General features: G+C 35.6%; 1 protein-coding gene across 1 annotated transcript in view; it reads right to left on the minus strand.

Annotated features, from left to right (window-relative positions):
* Positions 1-12,552, minus strand: part of zgc:77151 (uncharacterized protein LOC337153 homolog) — a 46,746-nt gene extending 34,194 nt beyond the window's left edge. The window contains exon 1 of the mRNA XM_067608900.1: positions 12,136-12,552. Coding sequence (XP_067465001.1) covers positions 12,136-12,156 — 21 coding nt within the window. The 5' untranslated portion in view covers positions 12,157-12,552. The remainder of the gene's footprint in view (positions 1-12,135) is intronic.
* Between the last annotated feature and the right edge of the window lie 10,582 nt (positions 12,553-23,134).

Raw genomic sequence — 23,134 nt, forward strand, 5'->3', positions numbered from 1 at the left:
AAGTCCTTATAAGAAACAAAAAAAAAACAACGGTATCAACAACTGAACACTGAGAGCAGCAGCAGCAGACTTAAAACAAGAAATAAACTTAAATAAACATGAACATTTGTTCATAAAGATGTTTTATAGTTCAGCCAACTTACATCGTGACTCATCCGCTTACATAACTCTGACTAACCCTCAAAAAATTAGTCTTTTTTTTTTTTTTTTTTACCAGAACTGACGCTTGTGTGGTTTTATTATATTAAATTACATCTAAATTATGTTTCTACACAAAGAGAAATTGGAAGTATTTTAACAGCTGATGTAACAGCAGTACGACTTTCTTTATCTGCTGTTAAACCATCAAACTTCATCCTGTAACAACACCTCTTTTCATATTTTCAATTTACACCTCTGTTTTATGCACGTTGACAGACAGATGTTTCGTCACCGTGTAGGATTTAGGGAGGCATAAAACGAAATGAGTCACTTCATAATGTCTCCTTTAAAAAAAAAAAAAAAAGCCCTAAATGAGCTAAACTCAGACGTAACCCTCATTACATGAACATTATTCAGCTCAGTGATCACAAAAGATCAGAAGAAAAAGGTCATTTAATTCTGCAAAAAGGAAAGCAATTAAATGTTGTAAATGTTTTGATAAAGAGGTTCTTATCTCAGGGTCCAATTACTGGTTTTAAGAACTTTTTGAGGGTAAAACTACTGTTCTCAAAGTCAAGAGCGAACTTTCAAGTTTTAAATGATGCGTTTGGATGTAAATAAAATACTATCAGGAGCACAAACAGTTAAGTGATTCAGTTAGTCGAATAGAAAATGAATCACGTCGACTGCGAAACAGCAGGAAAATGGTGAAATATGTCTGCTGCAATTTCCCGGAGACCAAGGTGACATCTTTATTAGTCATTTAAATAATTTATTGAACCAAAACATTCTCAGATTTTAGTTGAAACAGGCTGAATCAGGTGTTGCTCAGTTCAAGGACGGCAGATTTTTTCTGTTTTGTATGATTGTAAACTGAATATCTTTGTGTTTTGAACTGTTGGTCTGATAAAACGAGACATTCAGAGACGTCGCTTTGGGGTTCTGATGAACGTTTTTCACCATTTTCTAATATTTCATACACTGAAATGAAAAAATAAGTCAGATGAAATCGATAATGAAAATACCCTTTAGGTTGCAGCTCTGATATAATCAACATTTCAAAATGATTATTCCATCCACAAGAATGTCAACTAACGATTATTTTGTTCAGATGTTTGGTCTAGAAAATGTCAGAAAACGGTGAAAAATGTTGATCACTGTTTCCCCAAAAACCAAATATGACGTCCTCAAATATCTTGTTTTGTCCACAACACAAAGATAATCAGTTTACTGTCACAGAGGACTAAAGAAACCAGAAAACATTCACATTTAAGAAGCTGGAATCAGAGAATTTGAGTATTTTTTCTGAAAAAAATACTCAAAATGGTTTTAGATTAATTGTCTGATTGACTATCGCTGCATCACTATCTGGTTCATTTACAGCAATGTTGATCAGTTTGCACTGTCCCTGTTAAATAAAACAATTAATTTCATTTTTAAAGGAAAAATATTAAATATTTACTGCTGGAAAATTGTGAAAAATGTGAATAAAATCTGTTTTTCTTCGTTATTTATGATATTAAACTGACTGTATTTCCTCATTTTACTCAAACAACAGCTCAGAACTCAATTTAAAATGTCCCAAACCCTTTTCTGACAAACTGTAGACCAAGCGACTAACGGATTAAATCGATAAAATAACGGAAGATTAATTGATAATGAAAATGATCATCAGTAGCAGCTGTGAAATACAGATAATACTGTAAGAATGCAAAACTGTTGCAGTGAAATTTAACTTGTGCACTCTTACACTTTAGTATTTAAAGATGTGGAATATTTAGCAGCTTAGTGTGTATTAATAAACCGTTGATGAACTGAAAACTCTCCTGATCGCCGTCTCTCTCTAAGAGCAGGTTCCTCTTTTCCTCCCCAAAATGGTGGATGTGTCATTTGGCACAATAACGGCGACATGAATCTCACGTGCGGTTATTTAATCTGCGGCTCGGTTTACACGGAGCTTCCTGTGTGTTTGTACTCTGGATGTGACGAGGAGCACTTGATTCGTCTCACCTCACGAGTAGCAAACGCTGGCCGTTTGTGGGTGTTTACACGGATGGCAGGAGCAATAAATCGAACGCACCTCAAGTGGTTTCATACATCTGAAAGCCAAGACTGTCGCTGCTGCTGCTGCTGCTGCTGCTGCTGCTGCTGCTGCTGCTGCTGCTGCTGCTGGGTGATTAAACCTGCAGCTTTGATTTCAGCGTTTTGTAAGAGGAAGTGTGAGGAGCCTCGGGTCTCTGACACCCAGACTAGTTTGAGGAAAAAAAAGACTAAAAACATACCCAGGAAATATAGGCAATCTTTCTAAAAGTCAAAGCCGTTTTGTTGCTTTAAGAGGTTTCAGTGAACCTGGTAGTCCCTCTCAGTTTTATTTTCACGAGAAATACTTTCTTTTTCTTATAATCTGTAGGTCCGTGACATAAATGATAATCTCTGTATGTGTCAGGAGGATGCTGAGCTGCCATTTTGGATCCTGAGCTGCAGCTTCAGTCAGCAGACTGACTGTTAATGTGCTCTGCTACAAACATTACTCAGATAAGTAACCACAAAATCCACCAACCGAGGCAACTGAAGTTCTTATTCTAAAAATGAAAGAATGTGGGTTTTTTAACCCAAACTGAGTGCATTTTTATTTAAAACGGTTAAATTATGAATATATAAAACAATAAGAGTAATAACCACCATTCAATCAAGGTTACTGTTGTCATTTTTGATTTTGATTGTGTTTTTTTATTCACCAAAAACCTGCTGACATATTAACTGCAGCTCACGTCTGTGAAAAAAGTTTCACTTCAGTTTTTTGGTCAAGAATTAGTCTTTCAAAAATGCAAACTATTGTTTTAATCAATTAATTGTTTTAGTCATTTTTCAAGAGAAACTGCCAAACATTACGTACTTCATGCGTCTCAGTGGAGGATAAGTTGGTTTCCTTTGTCTCTCTGTTGTTTGAATCCAGCAGAAGGTTTTATTTGGCCTGTAAGAAACTATGATGGATGTTTTTACCATTTTCTGACAATTTATAGAGCAAACGATCCATTTTTGTACAGACTAGTACAAATAAGTACAGATTTGTTGTAGAGCTGCATCTCACAATTATTTTCACAAAGAAAACTTTCTCTATTTGTTGGGTAATCGTTAGTCTATAAAATGTCAGCAAGTGAAAATTTTCCATCATAATTTCCCAAAGTCCAATATAACATCTCTGAATGTTTGGTTTTCTCCAGCCAACAGTACAAGATATTCAGTTTAGTATCATAAATAACGTCAAAGAAAACCAGCAAACATCCACAATTGAAAAACTACTTTAAAAAAAAAAGACGATTTCACAATTTTTTTTTTTTTTTTTTACATCTGTCTTAAAACAAGAGTCAGCTGCCTGAATGTAACGAGTAAAACTTGCTTAAATGTTCTTTATAGCATCAGATTCACTCTTTGTGTTTCCCTGTTGAGCTGCAGGTGGAAGTATAGTAACAAAAAGAGGAACTTTGGTGCTAAAAAGACTAATGTTGAAAGATATCTACTTGATTTGACTCATTTGGCTGCTGTGGATTTTGTCCCCCATCATTTATACTGAAAGTAATAGAAAACTGAAGTTTGTTTCAGCTGTAAATACAGTCTCTGAAAGACCAGAAAGGACTGGAAGGTGCATGATGGAGTCACTATAAGACAACATGAGCGTTTTATTCTATATTTTTCTTGCTGTCAACAAATCCCACAATCTGTTTCTCAACACTTTCTGACTTTCCTAAATCAGTTTAAACACTGAACTGCAGTTTTTCGTTGTAGTTATTGTCTGTAATCGAACAAACAAACAAGGGAGGAAGTAGTGCTTTTGTTGGGGACTATTTTATACGGCGGATGAATCCACATTTGGAGCTCTGGTGTGTATTTCTGTCAGCAGGACGGAGTGTGTATGTGTGCGTTCATGGTGATGAAGGAACACGTCAGCCGGTGCGTCAGTGTGACTCACTGACGAGTTTTTAATAGTTTTTAATCAGCGGTGGAAAGTACATTTACTCAAGTATTGTACTTCAATTTTGAGGTACTTGTACTTTATTTGAGTATGTGATGCTACTATATACTTCCACATTTATTTGACAGCTTTAGTCAGGTTTCAGATGAAGATTTGACATGACGGATGATGTAACAAGCTTTTAAGATACACTCACCGACCACTTTATTAGGAACACTTGTGCAATTCCACACGACAGCTCCATTAATTCTACATTTATGAAGCTTATACAGTTTCAGTTTTTGTTGACATTATCAGAAAGGTGATAATTCTACTTTATGTTTATTATCGGGGTCGTAGCAGGTGGTGGAGTCCATTATATTGAGTGGTGTACACGAGGTGGGCAAAATATTAGGAACACTTCAACTTAAGTAGGATTTTTTACTACTTTTACTTAAGTAAAGGATCTGAATACTTCTAGTTTTTGGACAACAATGGAGGTGTAAAGTACCGAGGAATACGATATATCACAGATAATACTTGTTCATAGATCAATTCAGTGTTGGTTTTGTTTTTTTATGGGATTCGTTGACAAGAAAAATATAGAATATCACCAGACTTCTCCTGTTTCATATCACTAATTAAAGATTTATCACGCCTCCTTTCTGTCAGAATATATTGAAACGATGCACTTTCAAGTTCATCCAATTACCCCTCCAAGCCTTGCAGTTGCATTTTTTTTTTTAGATGATAAAAAAAAAAAAAATCAAGGCGAAATGCACATATGTTGTTTTATGTACAACACAGCAGACATGAATATGCTTCAGTTGTGTGATATTGAATCCATCAGGCGGCCTCTGCTCCTCTGTGATCTCCTGTTTTGGAGCTGGAGGCTAAAAAAGACCGAATTACAAGAGCTTTACATGAAACACAATATGCAGACCCACAGCTGCAACTGACCCCAAAATATTGAACAAATATTTCTCACTGACAAAAACTCAAACGAGGCGGTTACTGAGGGAAATAATGATTATTTCCATTATTTAAACAATCTGCCATTTATATTTTCAATTAAATTGATTGATTCTTTTGCTATAAAATGTCAGAAAATAGTAAAAATGTCTTGTTTGGTCCAAAAAACAAAGATTTAGTTTAGAGATGAAAAGATTAGTCGCCTAGTTTAATAATTGATTCATCATTTATGTCATTTTACAAGCAAAAAAAGACCCAAAAGTCTCTAATTCCAGCTTCTCAAATATAATTTGCTGCTTTCTTCTATCTTCTAGATCTTCCTATAATACTAACATGAAAGTATTTTGGTTGAAACTGTGTAATCTGTCCTGTTTTCTGCTTTGTGCTTGTTGAGTTCTTGATAATGACGACATGTTTTTGGCCTTGAGTTGATAAATGCCAGTCAGGTGACTGCAGAGTTTAACTATTAGTCGACCAACAGAATATTAAACAGCAACTATTAATCAATCGTTACTGTACAACAAGTTGACAACGTCATTAAAGGCTCTTAGATATGTTGCAGACTAAATGATCAATCAATTATTTGAGAAAATAAAGCGCAGATTAATCGATGATGAAAACAATAGTTGGTTGCAGCTCTGGGTTTTAAGTTGAAATAAATAAATCAGTCATGAGAGAGCAGAGAGAAAGTCTCTTTTTTGAAGTCAAACAAAACAAAACATCAGATTTTTTCCATTTTGCTGATGTTTTCAAGACGATAAACGGCCTGTTTAATCGATTATGAAAATAATTGTTGCAGCCTAAATTCAGTTTATAATATAAACGACAGAAAATATTTACGTTTGAGAAGCTGGAACCAGATAATGTTTGATATTTATGCTTGAAAAGATTAATATTCTGCCAATCTACTAATCAATTAATCAATTCAGGTCTTATTTGAATGTTACATAAATTGGGTGACTTTCCATTTGAGTTAAATAACAAAAAAATCCACTTAACTTATATTTTCAAAAAGTTTGTAGTACAGGAACTAATGTTTAACTTTAACTTTATGTTTTTAATAAATCAGCAGATGATTTTCTTCAGTAATCCATTAATCTAGTAATCGTCTGATCTATAAAAACGTCAGAAAAATGCAGAAAATGTCCATTTTCAGTTCACAAACTGCAGGGTAGCCCCTTCAAATGTTTCTGTTTTGTCTGACAAACAGTCTAAAAGCGAAAAAAAAAAGATTCAATTCACTACGATATTAAACAGAAAAAAAGCAGCAAATCTTCACATCTGAGAGTTTTGAGCTTTAGAAAGGCCTGATAGTTTGCTGATACTGCCCGGCTCTCTGCTAATGTTTATAACACAGCATGGCTGAACAGTTTTAAAAAGTGCAGTTTTTCATATTAAAGTTCATTAAAATACAGTTAAATATAACCATGCAGAGGTCACGTTCACCCAGCGTATTATCCGCATGAAATAATAGTCCTAGTGTATAGACTCAGGGTGTGGCTGTCTCTGCAGCTGCTATCCATTTAACTCATGAAAGATGTGACATGAAGATTCACCAAATAAATGCAGATTCTGTATTTCCTCCCCTTCCTGCGCCACTCAACAATCCGTCTCCAAACTAACTGCAGCTTCTCTACAACAACCAGTCGTTCCAGTTCGTCCTGTAGCTGCTGCTGCTGCTGCTGTGATGTCGCCCTTCACCTCCCCGCCTGCTGCCTTAAAATGCAGAATATTCTCAAATTCTCACTCCTGTGTTGATCATCCACAACCCCCACCCTATCCCCATACCCCACCACCACCACCACCACAGGCAGCCCCCCCCCCCCTCCTCTTCCTCCCTCCTCTTCCCCCTCCCCCACTCACTGTAGCTCTGCAGACCAGCTGCAGCAGGCCTAGGATCAATTTTTAGAAAGATACTGAATCAATGTCACAGCAGAAAAACTAAATACATGCTCACATCAGCTACACAGACTCAAATAGCAACGTTAATATCACTACTAATTTAAAAAAAGCCCACCGTATAACATAATGCGGTGACATAATCTTTAATTACGTCACTGTAGAGTATCACAGGCACACTTTAAAAGGCCTTGTGGGAACGCCAGAGGACACCAAAAATGAAAAACAACATCACTTATACGATCTATAAGCCCCTATATGAAGGTGATATTTGTGTTAAAGTAACATTGTGGCGATACAGCTGAACAGAGCGCTCAATTAAAACAGGCAAGGTCACTGTTGAATGTCAAAACACTCCTATATCCTGCTGAAATTATAGAACCGCGGGAGATAAAATAAAAGACAGACTCCCCATGGACACACTGCAGGACTATTATAATGATACACTGACAATAAAACACTTAAAAGTAATATAAAAATGTAACTGCAGGGCATCACAGACACAATATAAACCCTATATTGTAAGATTATAAGAAGACTGCGGTGAAAAATCAGCACAGAGTAACATACAGTTGTTTATTAGCTCTGCAAACATACTGAAAGTTCCCACTGGAATATTATAATAACACTATGGGGTCAAATAATCATTAGAAATTCCCTGTTGAGTCCCAGAGGTGCATTTAAAAGCATATTACAGATAAATTACATCCATATTTTACATGATATATAGGAGATAAAATAACTACACTGTAACACAGACACATTATAACTCACTGCAAATTAAATATTGAGTCACAGAGATATGAATAGCTCCTATAAATATATTTATAAGAATATTATACGACATTAGCGCCTATATGAGTGTCACAGATATAATTAAAGAACATCACAGATGTTACACATGTTTTTTAAGGCTTATTATATTAATTCATATAATAGGAGGAATATAATGAAGTAAGAATAAGAGTATTAGCCCTTAAAAAGAGGATAATACGAATGTTTTTAAGTTTATCAGATGGAAAAATAATGAGAAAGAATGAAACAAAGTCTCTCAGACTACTGTGAGCCACAATAATAACATGATATTAGAGTACTGTAAGGATTATTATACTCAATACACTGTCAGAATGAATATAATTATGTATGATTGGGACAACATTGAGTACTACTGAGAGAACAACAACTATTAATTGAGTTTTATTTGGTATAAGAGTCGGAACAAGAGAGAAAAAGAGTAAAATAAAGTTTGATAAAATCCTTATTGAGTTCAACAGACACTTTATTAGACACTAAAGGAATATTATACATATATTTAAAAGTATATTATGTAAATACTTTGTCAGAGAGAGTCTCTATAGATCACTAGGGAGCAACTCCAGGAATATTATGGGATTATTTCAGATGTATTTATGGATACTTGATGACATGGGAGGGAGAATAACGTCATTATTGAGAACTATTATCAAAGTATTAGCCATTAATTGAATATTATAGGAGTATTAATGAGTATACGAGTAGTAACAAGACAGAGAGAACAACGCTACACATGGTTTTACCCACTATAGGAACATATATCATGGTAATACTTAAAAAAAATGGATCCCATGAAGTCACTGGGAAGCAACTCAGGATTATTTTTAGAAGTATTTACAGACTGTGGAAGAAGTTTTAGCCATAAATTTAACATTACAGCGATAAAAAAACGTTTTCTATTGGACTTTGAGTTTGATGAAGAAGGAAAAAGTATAAAATAAACTTAAATAAAGTCACTGTTGAGCCCTGCAGACACAGTATTGGCCACTATAGGAATATTATAGATATATTTAATGATGTTGTCACAGTTTAATGGACTTGATTAAGTGTAATTAGGATAATGTTAAGTACTATAGTCAGAATATTAGCAACTGATGGCATATTATAGGAATATTAAACAGTTTATTGGACTTTTACTGGGACAGAGAACAAGAAAATGTTGACCTTTCCAGGCAAATTATTACCCGTTATGGGAATATTATAGATATAGTTATACTTTGGGAAAAGGACATCATAAACTATCAAGTTTCATTAGCGATTAATCTAAAGATCATTTCCACAACTAAACTTTTCGTCTATAAAGTGTCAGAAAACTTAACGCAGCCCAACAAATATTAAAGTTAAAACCACAGAAGACTGAGAAAAACAGAAAATATTCACATTTAGCAGCTGGGACCAAAGTATTTTTGTCATTTTGGCTTGAAAAAATGACTTTAATGACTGACAAGATTATCAAAACTGTTGCTGATTCGTTATCTGTCGATAAACAACTTGATTAATTGTTTGAGCTCTAGTTATTTATAGCTGTATATCACATTTCAAAAGCTGGAAACAGAGATGTTTGGGGATTTTTGCTTGAAAAAATGATTAATTGATCATCAAAATTGTTGCCAACTAACTTTTTTTGTTCATCTACTAATCTATTAATCCTCTGTGCTCCAAATTATTTATATGTGAAAAACAAAAACGGACAAAAGAATACGATGAAGTACGATAAATTTAGCTCACAATCAACAAGTTGGAACCGGACATTTTTGGGCGGTTTTGCTTAAAAGATGATTAAATTATTAAAAATGTACTTTTTTGGTCATCTACTAACCTATCAATCCTTTGATCCCTCGTTATTTACAGTTATAAACAGGAAAAACAAGGAAAAAAGAAAGCAATGACGATCAATTTAACTCACATTTGACAATCTGGAAACAGATTTAGGGACACTTTTGCTTAAAAAAGATCTATTCCTTATGTTCTTTTCATCTACTAATCTATGAATCATTTGAACTCTGGTTATTTTTAGGTATAAACTGGAAAAAAAATAAACAACTTGACAATGTGGAAACAGATTTTTGGGTATGTTTGCTTAAAAATATCTAACTAATAATCAAAATAGCTGCAGATTTACCTTTTAGTTCGTCTACTAATCCATTAATCATTTGAGCTCAAGTTATTTCTACAGGAAACAGGAAACAGGGAAAAAAAAGAACAACTTGACAATGTGGAAGCAGATTCGGGGGCATTTTTGCTTTAAAAAAAAAAAAGATTTATTGATTATTTTCTGTTCATCTACTAATCTATTAAACCTTTGAGGTGTAGCTATTTAAAGATATATGAGCAGGAAACAAGTGAGATACATTCACGTTTTAGCTCCGCAGACTCCCCAAGAATGATTATTATACATATATTTAGTTTAATTATAGTGAGACAATACACTAAATACTACCATCACGCCTGTACGGTGTATCATAAACATGCTATTATCCACTATAGGAGTGTTATATGAACATCATAGAGCTCAAGTCTTTTTTACTTTTTTGTTTTTTTTTTTTTTTTTTAGCCCTGGAGGTTTGGAGGAGGGGGGAGAGGAGTAGGAGGAGGAGGAAGGGGGGGTGGTGGGGTTAGCAGTGCTCCAGCCTAGTGGTGAAAACGAGGCAGGGCTGAGCAGGCAGGAAAATAAAAGCCACATAATATAATCTGAGCAGCAGTGAGAGGCAGCCCTGTGTCTAAAATGTGAACACACACACACACACACACACACACACACACACACAGACACACACACACACACACACACACACACACACACACACACACACACACACACACACACACATACACACACACACGAGTTTAAGATGGAAACCCTTAATCTGCACCCTGCCTACGTCAGTTCTCGTGATATTTCTGGGAATAATGCAGTGAGATATAATTTTTTTTTTTTTTACACAGTTTTGAGTAGAGAAGGAAGGAAGCAAGAGAAGGGGAGAGAGAGAAAAGAGGGGGGGGGGGGGGGACAAAACCTCCGACGAATATTAATAATAAAATGTCTCCTGCTGTGGACAATAAACAAATAAATAAATAAAAAATCCAAACACACAGCCTACAGTTCAGTATTGACCTTGGGTATATCCTGTTATTCAAAAAGCTCACAAGTTCACCACAAGGGAAGAAGAAGAAGAAGAAGAAGAAGAAGAGGGGGAAAAACCTTTCAATGCAGCAAGAAATTAATAATTAAACAGAGATATTGCAAAAATATACAAGCACCACTGGAATATTAAATATCTCCAAGGCCACACATGGAGGATTTCTCTCAAAACAAATGACTTTGTTCGTTTTTTTTTTTCTTCTTCTTCTTCTTTATTGCGACTAAAAAAAGCCCCACACTGTCCAAGCTGTGTGTCCTCTGGATGTTTCCTGGCTTTCAAGCAAGGACTAATCCTCGTTTATTTCAAGTATTTCAACTACAATAACTCCACATTTTCGACTTAAAAAAAAAAAAAAAAAAAAAATCACACACAATATTAACATTCCTCCTTAAACTGTGGCAATTACGCCGGAGACAAAATGTCGGGGGGGGGAGGGGGGGCGGTTGATAATAATATCAATATGCTTCCTATTATAACCAACATTAATGCTGCTCCACATAGTCTCAGTCGAAGGGTATTTAAATCTTTAATATCATGGCGGTGCTGAAATTATTTTTCTGCGAGTCGGCGTTAAAAAAAAAAAAATGAAAAATGGAGAAATGTCGATGCGACGACTCGCTGCTAAGCTAGTTTTTTTTCCTGTTGAAAAAGGTGGACTGCTAGCTTAAAAGTTTCCTGATATTTCCAAGCAGGCAAACGGCCAGAAAATTTAATTTTATTTGGCTAATGTGTTTGTTGGTGTGGGTGTGGGGGTTGGTAGCCGGGAGGAGAAAAAAGCTTGAAGACTGTCGACACGACACACAAAGAAATTAATCATTAACACGGCGAAAATATCAGAAATATTAAACAGGAATTTAACGGCTGAGGCTCGTGTATCACAACGAGGCGACAGCTCGGCGTCACAATCGACTGTTTTCATTAAAAAAATACAAATATCAGCGGTTTATTTTCCACCTCTAGAGGAAAAAAAAAAGTTGAGCCTGGTTGAATAAAGTTGTAATTGCAGTCGGAGCAACTCTCGGTGCTCGGGGTTTGGTTGATATGGGGGAAAACAATCAATACGACATAGTCAAAGTAAATGAAATAAAAAGCGGAATCGAGGCTTCAATTCACAGCGACACACGGTTGAATTTCCCCTACATCAACAGGTTCAGAAAACCCGGCGGCTGTACGTGACAGAAATCGATATTTATTTAGAAATTATATCGGCTTTACCTGTATTGCATTGTGCTCCATTGCAGTCCTGCATTCCCTCTCTGAGGCCCCTCTCCGGTTACACCGCCGGGACTCGCCGTCACACAAACAAACGCACCAGAAAGAGGAAAAAAAAAGCCTGTCTTTTTTTTAGTGGAAATGGGACAGGATCTAGGTGTGGCCAAAGTTTGCCACTGAGTACAACTTAATGTTAATAATGAAAAAAAATAAGCGATTTCCTTTTTTGTATCAACTACGACGCATTACTCAAAAATCCACCGCGCGTATACTCACAAAAATGTGCCGGATAATGTCCAGAAGAGGTACAAGAAATGGCTTTTATCATTTTTTACATTGAGAAATCAAAATAGTTGAGCTGATCTCAGAGCTGTGTATGTGTATGTGTGTCTGTATATGAGTGTGTATGATGCGCATGCGCGGAGCGAAACGCATGGCGATGGTCTCCAGTGGTCGTAAAACCTAAAGCAAAGCCTGGAGGAAACAGACAAGGCTGAATATATCATTCATTACGGCTGCAGTGAGGCCAAATCTGACTGTAATATCACCAACCAGCCATCTGCGGCAGGATCTGTCATTATTATTTATGTTCATATAAATATTATTATTATTATTTGAATGTTCAGGAGTGCAGATTTTGCTCTTTAAGTCTGCACAGTTTGGGTTAAAAATACAGTGGAGACACACATCTGCCTGTAATGACAGCATCCAAACACTAGGTCTAAAAATAAGCAGCCTCTGTAGCTGCCATATTCACATGCAATCATTGTTAAATACCAGCGGTGGAGGAAGTACTCAGATCCTTTATTTAAGCAAAAGTACCAATACAGCAACACTCCATTACAAGTAAGAGTCCTGCATGAAAAATCCTACTTAACTAAAAGTATTAACAGCAAAAATTTAGTAAAAGTAGTGGTTTGGTCCCTCTGACTGATATATTATTATATATGACATCATTAGATTATTAATAGTGAAGCATCAGTGTTAGAGCAGCATGTTACTGTTGTAGCTGCTGGAGGTGGAGCTAGTTTACACTACTTCATACACAGTTAGCTAGTTTAGTCCAGTGGTTCCCAACCTAGGGGTCGGGGCCCCTCCAAAGGGTCAGCAGATAAATCTGAGGGGTCGTGAGATGTTTAATGGGAGAGGAAAGAAGAAAAAACAAAGTTCTGATACACAAATCTGTTTTCAGTTTTTGGACTTTTTCTCTAATCTTTGATTTTTGCTGAAATCATTTGAACATTTATTGAAATGAAAGCATGTGAGAAGTTTAGAGGGAAAAATCACTATTTGGTGGAGCTCATCTTTAACAATTTGTTGTATTTTGAAAGCTTGTTATATTATCCATTGTGTCAAATCTAATACTTATGTACTTTTACTCAAGTAGGATGCAGGACTTTTACTTGTAATGGAGTATTTTTACGTTGCTGTATTGGTACTTTTACTTTAGTAAAAGATTTGAATACTTCTTCCACCACTGTTAAATACTAATAATAACACAATCTATATGCACCAGATATATCTCCAGGTATATATATCACTAGATTCAAGCTTTAAATGATGCAAACCAAACAGTAGAAGACCCTGCAGGAATATAAAGCTTCAATGTGACAGTCATTAACATTAATTATCAGACTGAAAACCATGACAACAAAGGCTTGAATTAATCACAAGATAAGGCTGTAATCCATGTCTGTAATTAATGTGGTTTGCAGAGGTGGAGGAAGTATTAAGATATTTCTACTTTTACTAGTAAAGTAAAAAAAATGCTCCACTACAAGTAAAAAATAGTAAAAGTATATAAGTAATATCAGGAAAATGTACTTTAGGTATCAAAACATATGCAGAATGAACCCATGCAGGAGTTATATTATTATATATATATTATAATTTTGGATTATTATTACTGATTCATTAATACGTAAGAAGCATTTTAATGTTGTAGCTGATGGACTCAGATCTTTTACTGAAGTAAAAGTAGCAAAAATACTCTAATTACTAGTAAAAATAGTAAAAGTTGGTAAGTAATATCAGCAAAATGTACTTTAATTATTAAAACTTGGGCAGAATGAACCCTGCAGGAGTTACAATTATATATATATTAATTGTTAAAAGCATTTTAATGTTGTAGCTGATGAAGGAAGTACTCTCTTTTTTTCTTAAGTAGCAGTACCAGAGTGTAGAAAAAGTTAAAGTCATGAAATCAAACTTCTACTTGAGTAAAAGTACAAAAGTATTAGAATAAAATATAGTAAAAGGCTACTTTGCAAATTCAGAGTTTATATGTAAAACATGGGATGATAAGATGAAATGTGTTGCCTGAGTTTCACCTACCAGATGATCCTGTGTAGGATGACCTGAGACATTAAAATACTGCGTAAACATTAACACATCAATAATTCAGCCCTCTGAAGGGGGCTGTGCTTCAGAACGAGTGCTTTTTATACCTCAGCACTTACTTTAGCTCGGTGTATTTTTGAATGCAAGCCTTTTATTTGAGAATAATAATATAAAAATAATAATATAGGTAGCAAATGCATCTACATTTTTACATTTACATGTTTACATCAGTAATCTTTGTTAGCACAAACACTGATTCTGTCTGTCCATGGACAGATAATGTAAAAACCCTCCTACCCCTTCATTTTTATTTAACCTTTATTTAACCAGAAAGTCTATTGAGGTATATCTCCTCTATATAGAAGCGAGAACCGCAGGTGGAAAGCAGAGTAGGGGTTTCTGGTACAATGTCACCTAGTTCCAAGGTGCACAGACGAGGGAAAAAAGTAGAAAGAGGTCAAGGCCACAAGCTGAAACGTGTTGGTCTAACAATAAAGTTGTTCTATATACTACAAGTGTTGCTAGAGTTTTAACCGCAGACAGAAAGGCAGATAAATCATGGCTGAGTCTTTTGTCTTTCATTTTGCAGGTGAATCAGACTCTCAGGTGCTACTGATGGTTCAAAAACTGCAGCTGAACTTCAGCGTTTTGTTCACACTGGAGATGAAGAGAAGCTGTCTGTATCGGTTTTTACTACAGTGTATACCACGGTGAAACATGCTGACAGCATCAATACTGCTAACCATTTCCATTTCCATTATTATCATTAACGGATTATTATCCGTTTTCACAGGACACCGTGAACACACAGCAGCTTTTCTGCCTTCATTAGCAGTTTGGTTTTGTTCAGCCACAAGAAAAGAGCTTTTTACTGGTCATACAGAGGCAGATTAACCAGAAAACCAGGCTCCCATCTGTCCAGATCTAGTTACTCTGGCCAAGACTTTCTACAATAAAGGACGGGTTCACAGTCTTTCTTAAAACAGCAGGTGCCCAAATAAACATTGACAGGTTTTCCTCACTGTAATCATTCCTCCTGTTCATACTGGCTGTTAAAAGATCCTCTTCAAATGTGCTTTCAATGTAAGTGATGGAGGCCAAAATCCACAGTGTGTCCACACAGTCATTTAAAAGTTGATGTGAAGCTTATATGAGGCTTCAGCAGTCTGAGTTAGTCATATCAAGAGGATATCTGACACATTAACAGTCTTTTTATCATCAAATTCCCTCTTTGTGTTTCAGTGTTTCCCTGTTGAGCTGCGGTGGAAGTATAGTAACAAAAAGAGGAACTTTGGCACTAAAAAGTCTGTAACTCTGAAAGATATCTATTTGATTTGACTCATTTGGGAAAAAAAACAGGTTTCATTGTTCATTTGGGCTCCACAAACTTGAAAAATTGTGAACTTGTCCTTTTATGTTTGTGAGTACAAGTGAAGGATTTATCATTTAAACATTTATCAGTGGAACATTAAACATTTATCCTTCCCTTAAGTCCAAATTGCTTTTGATAGTTTGATAAATAAAGGGTCCAAGTTGTCTGTAACACCATTCAGAACCCACACAGACTGAGGAAGACCATGCAAAAAATGGACTCAAACCATGGACCCTCTTAGCACCGCACCACCCCAAATTACCTGCAATATTGATGTTTAAAAACTCGAAAAAGCTCATATTTTAGTTTCAAGACACGCACTGTGAGCTGAGATGATGTTCAGGGATTTTAAGAGCGCTATAACAAAGTCAGGGAGTGTTGCTTAAAACACCTTTTATATTCATACAGTAGTTAAACCCTTTAATCATTAGTATAAGACTGAGGAGCAGTATAAGACATAAGACTGTGAGGCTTCACACTAACTTTACATTCATTTCATCCACATTTTCTTTCTATATCAATGGCTGAAGAGCAAAACCTCCTATCTGAAAAATGCACTTTTTTGAGAAAACTTGTTTAAAAAAAACTTGTTGTTTTCTTGCAGAATGCTATTTGTCAAGGATACTCAACACATAACACACTGTTTTTGGACTATATTACTATATTATGTGGTGTTGTTTACGGTACCTTTGTATGGTTTGTATGGTTACACTGCACTCTTACTTTTATTCTCTGGTTTTATCTGTCTTATTCCCTTTTTAGCTTCTTTTTATTTCCAAATTTAACACTTTTTAATTAGGGTTAGGGTTAGTTTTTATATGTCTTTTTACATGTGTTGCTTTTATATTCTGTTTTAATACCCTTTATGCTCTATGTAAAGCACTTTGAATTGCCTTGTTGTTGAAATGTGCTATACAAATAAACTTGCCTTGCCTTATTACAGTATTGTTAACACATAATATAGTAATATAGTCCAAACACAGTGTATTATATATTGGGTATCTATAACAAATAGCATTCTGCAAGAAAACAACAAGTTTTTTTTTTTTTAGTTTTCTCAAAAAAGTGCATTTTTCAGATAAGAGGTTTTGCTCTTCAGCCATTGATATGAAAAGCTTAAGGCAAAGCAAGGCAGTTTTATTTATAAAGCACGTTTCATATGCAGAGGTAGATTCATGGTGCTGCACAGAGAAGTTAAAGCAACACAATACAAAGTTAAAGAACCAGTGTTAAAGATTTAGTGACATCTAGTGGTGAGATTGCAACCAACTGAACACCCCTCTCTCCCTCCCCAGACGCCCTTCCAAGCATGTAAGAGAATCTTTGGTGGCTGCAAAACTCACGAAAAACACAAAAGTTCCTCTCTAGAGCCAGTGTTTGGTTTGTCCGTTCTGGGCGACTGTATATACAGTGTCTGTAAATACAATGATTCTTATTTTCAGGTGATTATACAATAATTAAAACATACTTGTGAATATTATATTCCATTTCTGTCAGGTCCGTTCTGCTAGATGCCACTAAATTCTACACACTGGTCCTTTAAAACAACAAAATTGGAAAAGAAATAGAAAATAAAAATAGATAAAATCTATATAGATGTAAAATAATAATAATAATAATAATTAAGAGATAAAATATAAGAGTAAAATAATAAAAATAAATAATAAGACCTTGAGTTTTAAAGACATTTAGTTAAAGTCTCTTGAGATCAATAAGGTTATATTGCTCAAGCGTTTCAGTCATATATTCAGGGTCAACTCAACGTAGAGATTTATAAATAAGTAATAAGACTTTAAAATCAAATCTGTGGCTTACTGGCAGCCAGTGTAGGGAGACTGGGTTGATGTGGTCCATCCTTTTGGTTTTGGTCAGAACTCTTGCAGCTGAATTTTGAATAAGTTGCAGGTGCCTCATGGTCTTGCAGTAATTCATTTAGCCGGAGATAAAAGCATTTTTATTTTATTTTTTTGTCATAAGGTCCCTGACTTTGTTTTTCAGGTGATAAAATGTTGATTTTCTTATTGTTTTTGCATGACCGTTAAAACTTAGGTCAATTAAAACACCAAAGATCTTAACCTGCTCTTTTGTTTTTAGTCCTTTTTGTCCTTTAAGTGAGCGGCAACACTGAGCCTCTCATCTTTGCTGCAAAACAAATTACCTCCGTCATTGAGACATCCAGTTATTTATTTACACAGTGCATTTGCATAATTTGCATAGGACTGTAGTCATCTGATGAGAGAGCTATGTAAATATGAGTGTCATCAGCATAATTATGATAAGCAAGGTCACTGTTCTGAAGGATGTGGCCAAGTGGGAGCATGTACAGGTTAAGCAGAAGTGGGCCGAGGATTGACCCTTGAAGTACGCCACAGGACAAGGACATGCGTTTTAAATCATGGCTCCCAATGGCAACAAAATAATCCCTGCCCTCCAAGTATGATCTCAGCCATTTTAAGATTGTTCCGGAAAAACCAACTCAGTTTTCCAGTCTATTTAAAAATATACTGTGATCGACGATATCAAAGGTTGCATTAAGATCTAAAAGCACTTAAATTGATGTCTTGCCTGAATCATTATGAAAACAAATATCATTAAAAGCCTTTAAAAGAGCTGACTCTCTGCTGTGTCTGGCACGAAAACCTGATTGAAATGTATCAAAATAGTCATTTAAAACTAAGAAATGTTGATTAAAAACTGATTTCTGCATAATTTTGCCTAAAAAGGGTGAGTTTTAGATGGTTCAGAAGTTGCTGAAGGTAGAGGTATCTCGGTTGCCTTTCTCTACGGAGTTAAAACATTTTTTTTTAAAAGTTAATGGGCAAACTGTCAAGACAACAAATAGATAAATGAAGGTACTGCAGCACTTCTAATAAGGTATCTCTGTTGACGGGGCTGAACTCTGACATCAGGACTGGTTTCCTTGTAGGTGTAATTGGGAAGTTGAAGGTTTGTTTCAGGCTTGAGCTCATCTCAAGTCTGATACTGTTAATTTTATTTTTAAAAAAGAAAAATTCATCACACTTATCAGCTGAGAGAAATGCAGGAGCTATTTGCAGGGTGGGATTCGTCACTTTCTTTAAATAGATAAAGTGTGAGTGTTATATTTATTTTTGTTTATGATACTGCTTTGCAGACTGTATTGTTGCAGGAGTGGAGCGAACACTGTAGATATCAGAGTGTATTTGAAGTTTGGTTTTACATCATTTGCGTTACACTTGGATCATGCCTTCAGGCTACTTTCTGTTTATAAGTGATTGTCTGATACTTTAAGCTAAACTGAACAGACAAACAAACACGACACAAACAAGCACCCACTGTCGACTAAGCATATTCACATGTATCAGTAAGCATAATTAGTACTGATCTGGGAGGGTGGAGATATTAAATAAATAAATAAATAAAGAGAGGAGGGGGCAGATAGATAAATAGAATATACATCAACATGCAGGATTGCAGACAAAAAAAGGAGGTATGATAGATAAAAAGGAGAAGGGACAAAAATAAAGGTAATTATTATGAGTAGATTTGGGGTGATTGAAAAGTAATAATGATTTAAAAAAAAAGATAATAAAATACATAATGAAATAATTTTTAAAAAAGGAAGAGGCTAAGTTATCCAGCCTAGTTAATTTTAAGCAAAATTTAAGGGTTAAAATATTACGATTCTGGTTCAGGAGAAATAAAAAAATATATATATTTATTATCAGTGTAGATACACTTCACTGGACTTCAGAGGAAGGTGCAGCGTCTCAAGGTGGTTAGCTGATGTGATTAACAACCTGGCTGGCTGATTTTGTAGAAAAACGTGATCACACACACACACACACACACACACACACACACACACACACACACACAGAGGACTCCTGATGTGAGTATATATAAGCTGCTGTTACCACTTGTGTCCAGCAGGGGGAGGAAGCACGTGTCTGTAGCTGAAGTGGAACTTCCTCCTCATGCGGCTCCAGCATTACATTCATGTAGCGGCAGGCCTCACTCACATCAGGGTTATGAAAACCAGCAGCTACTTCTCTAATTATTCCAGTCTCGTGGACTCACTGCTCTACTTTGTTTCACATATCAAACTTGTTGTGATTCGTGGTGGGAAGTAACTGAGTACATTTACTTTATACTTCTACTCCACTACATTTCAGAGGGAAATATTGTACTTTCTACTCCACTACATTTATTTGACAGCTTTAGTTCCTTTTCAGATGAAGATTTGACACAATGGATAATATAACAAGCTTTCATTTCACATGTCTATGAGTTGTTAACAGCTCCACCAAATAGTGATTTTCCCCACTAAACTTCTCACATGCTTTCATTTCAATAAATGTTCAAATGATCCAATATTTCACCAAAAATCAAAGATTAGAGAAAAAGTCCAAAAACTGAAAACAGATTTGTGTATCAGAACTTTGTTTTTTCTTCTTTCCTCTCCCATTAATCATCTCACGACCCCTCAGATTTATCTGCTGACCCTTTGGAGGGGCCCCAACCCCTAGGTTGGGAACCACTGGACTAAACTAGCTAACTGTATATAAAGTAGTTGAAACTAGCTCCACCTCCAGCAGCTACAACAGTAACATGCTGCTCTAACACTGATGCTGCAGTATTAATAATGTACTTTATTAAATGTATTTAATATGTCAGTAACAGAGGCCAAGTACTTCTATTTTAATATGAATTTTCACTTTTTTATAAGTAGAATTTCAAATACAAGACTTTTACTTGTAATGGAATATTTTTCAGTAAAGAACCTGAGTTCTTCCACCACTTGTTTTGATTTGGTGAAATCTCAAGGTCAAATTCAACAGGGACTCATGTTGTCAACTGTTATTAAGGTGGATTTACAGGCTGGTAAATTAATGTTTCCTCTCACGCTCGCTACATGAAATATATATTTAACTAAAGAAGACGGAGAGGCAAGTATGCCAAGAAATTGTTTCCCCGTCTTTCATTTAACCATTTTCATCATGATCTTTATTTGGGGTAAAATCTTAAAGCATAAACAGGTAACGTCTACGGAGGCCCTGAAGTCCCAAAAGGTGATACTTGTTCAGCCTGGCTCAGCTCTGAACATCCTGATACTCTATGTGGTCGTTTGTTCAGGGATAAACACAAAGCCTCCAGGTTAAATGCAGTCTCAACATTTTGCTCTTTGAAGAAAAATGCTTTGTAATTGCTGTTGTGGTACTAAACCGGAACTATTACAGATGTTTTACTTTATCCTACTGAAACATTCATTGTGCTATTTTGCCTTTTTGTCTTCAAGCTTCATCCAAAAGGAGATTTAATAAGTTTGTGGGTGTGGTAAATAGTAGATAATTGCTTAATAGTCACAGTCACTGATAAGTCATCAGTCCTGCGGTTAATAATGATTATGAATCATTAATAAAAGGTTAAATGTTTCACACATATGAATGTATAGCAAATTATCTTGTGTTCACAACATGAAAACTTGTTCGCACAAGATAAAAAATGTATCACGTTTCAGGACTTTGTCAAACTTTGTTACCTCCAAAATGGCAGCATGATAGAAATTGATTTCAATACCCAGAATTGAGTTCTGAATATGTGATGCACATAAAAAGAGTTAAACGCACAAAATGTAATTTCAGCCGCTGGGGGTCTCAATCAAAACAATAACAGAAGACGGAGTGTGACGATGGTGTGAAGTAGCAAGGGATCATGGGAGTTGTTGTCTTCGTTGTTAAATAACCAGCCTCACCGGGATAGGATTACTCCAGTGTTAATCATTCGGGATGTTTTTACCCGCAGAGGTCTCATCCTCTCCAGAACAAACGGACCCGGAGATTACAGGTAAAAACACTGAATAAAGCTGTTTCACCTAAAAAAAATCAGTGTTTCTCCGACGATGTACGGCGACCACCGGACGTCCGGTACGGGCTGTTAGTCGAGCTGCTGCTAACACTTGTTCGGTTTATTTCTCTTATAACTTTAGATCCAGACGTTCGGTCGGTTTCAACCGGGAGCCGAATTATCCGCAGAGGTCTCCTCCTCTCCAAAAACAAACGTACACGCAGATTAAAATCGTTAAAAATACTAATTAAAGCTGTTTCACCTAAAAAATTAATATTTCTCGGACGATGTTTGGTGACCACCGGACTTCCTGGAGGGGCTGTTAGCCGAGCTGCTGCTAACGTTTGTCCAGTTTATTTCTCAGATAACTTAAGATCCAGACGTCCAATGACTAAAATCCTTCTTCCGACTAAAAGATATAGTTAAAATTTATCATGAAAATGTGGCTTAAAACTGAATAAAAGTCAATTTATAACAGTTTGTGTGAAACAACCACAACGCAGATGTATTATCTTGTATGTGTGTAAGTTACTCTTTGGTAGACGCCATTGTAGCGGACAAACACAGCGCCGCCGTATGCATCTTGTGCGTGTTTACTCTTTGGTAGAGGAGGTATGACGCCATTGACATGCGACCAAATGAAACGGTCCGTTACTTTGGTTAAATGACAGATTTCTCTGGGTTTGAAAATTGTTGGAAACATTTGGGATAATGTAAGTACACAACTCAACAAAATATATAACATAGGTCTAGTTGTTTTTAGACATTTTAATGTGGAATAATTACTGTAAGTGGCCAGCGGAGCCGATTGTGTCTTTATTCATGTTCCTGGGTGGGTTGGCGCACCCCCAATAAAGTTTAAAAGAGAAAAAAGGTGAATAGTGACGTCACACGCCAGTTTGCCACAGGTTGCAGGTTGTCGACACAGGGTGTCGAGAGAGCAGATACAAAGTAAGTTTACCGAGTAAAATTTAAATTAAAAATATAATCCTGTTTGTGGGGTCCACAATATTTGCACCCTTGGTTGGCGGAAAGAGGTATGTGGTTTGGCGTGTTATGTTCATGGTATCGTTATTAGGGTTTTTTTTTTTTTGTAACGTTTGTAGTGTGGTTTTAAGTAAATGTAATAAATAATAACTATAATTCATTACTACAATTAAAAACACAGGTTATGTGTGTTTTTAATTGTAGTAATGAATTATAGTTATGCTGTGTTAAACGTGGTAAATGTAATGTTTTTAAATATTATTGTAGTTGTGATGTATGCTTTTGATGTATGGAGACTACGTTTTTTGATGGTTGTTTTTTTTTGCTATGTGTTTTGTAGTTTCATGGCACTCGAAGAATAAAAGTCATCATACCAGTTGAACTCAACGTCTGTTAATTGGTACCAAGGGCTGCAACAATTACATATTATACCTTTAAACAGTCTGTGGGTTATTTTTCTACAATAAAAAGACAACA

Source organism: Thunnus thynnus, chromosome 13, assembly GCF_963924715.1.
Source record: "Thunnus thynnus chromosome 13, fThuThy2.1, whole genome shotgun sequence".
Lineage (NCBI taxonomy): Eukaryota > Metazoa > Chordata > Actinopteri > Scombriformes > Scombridae > Thunnus > Thunnus thynnus.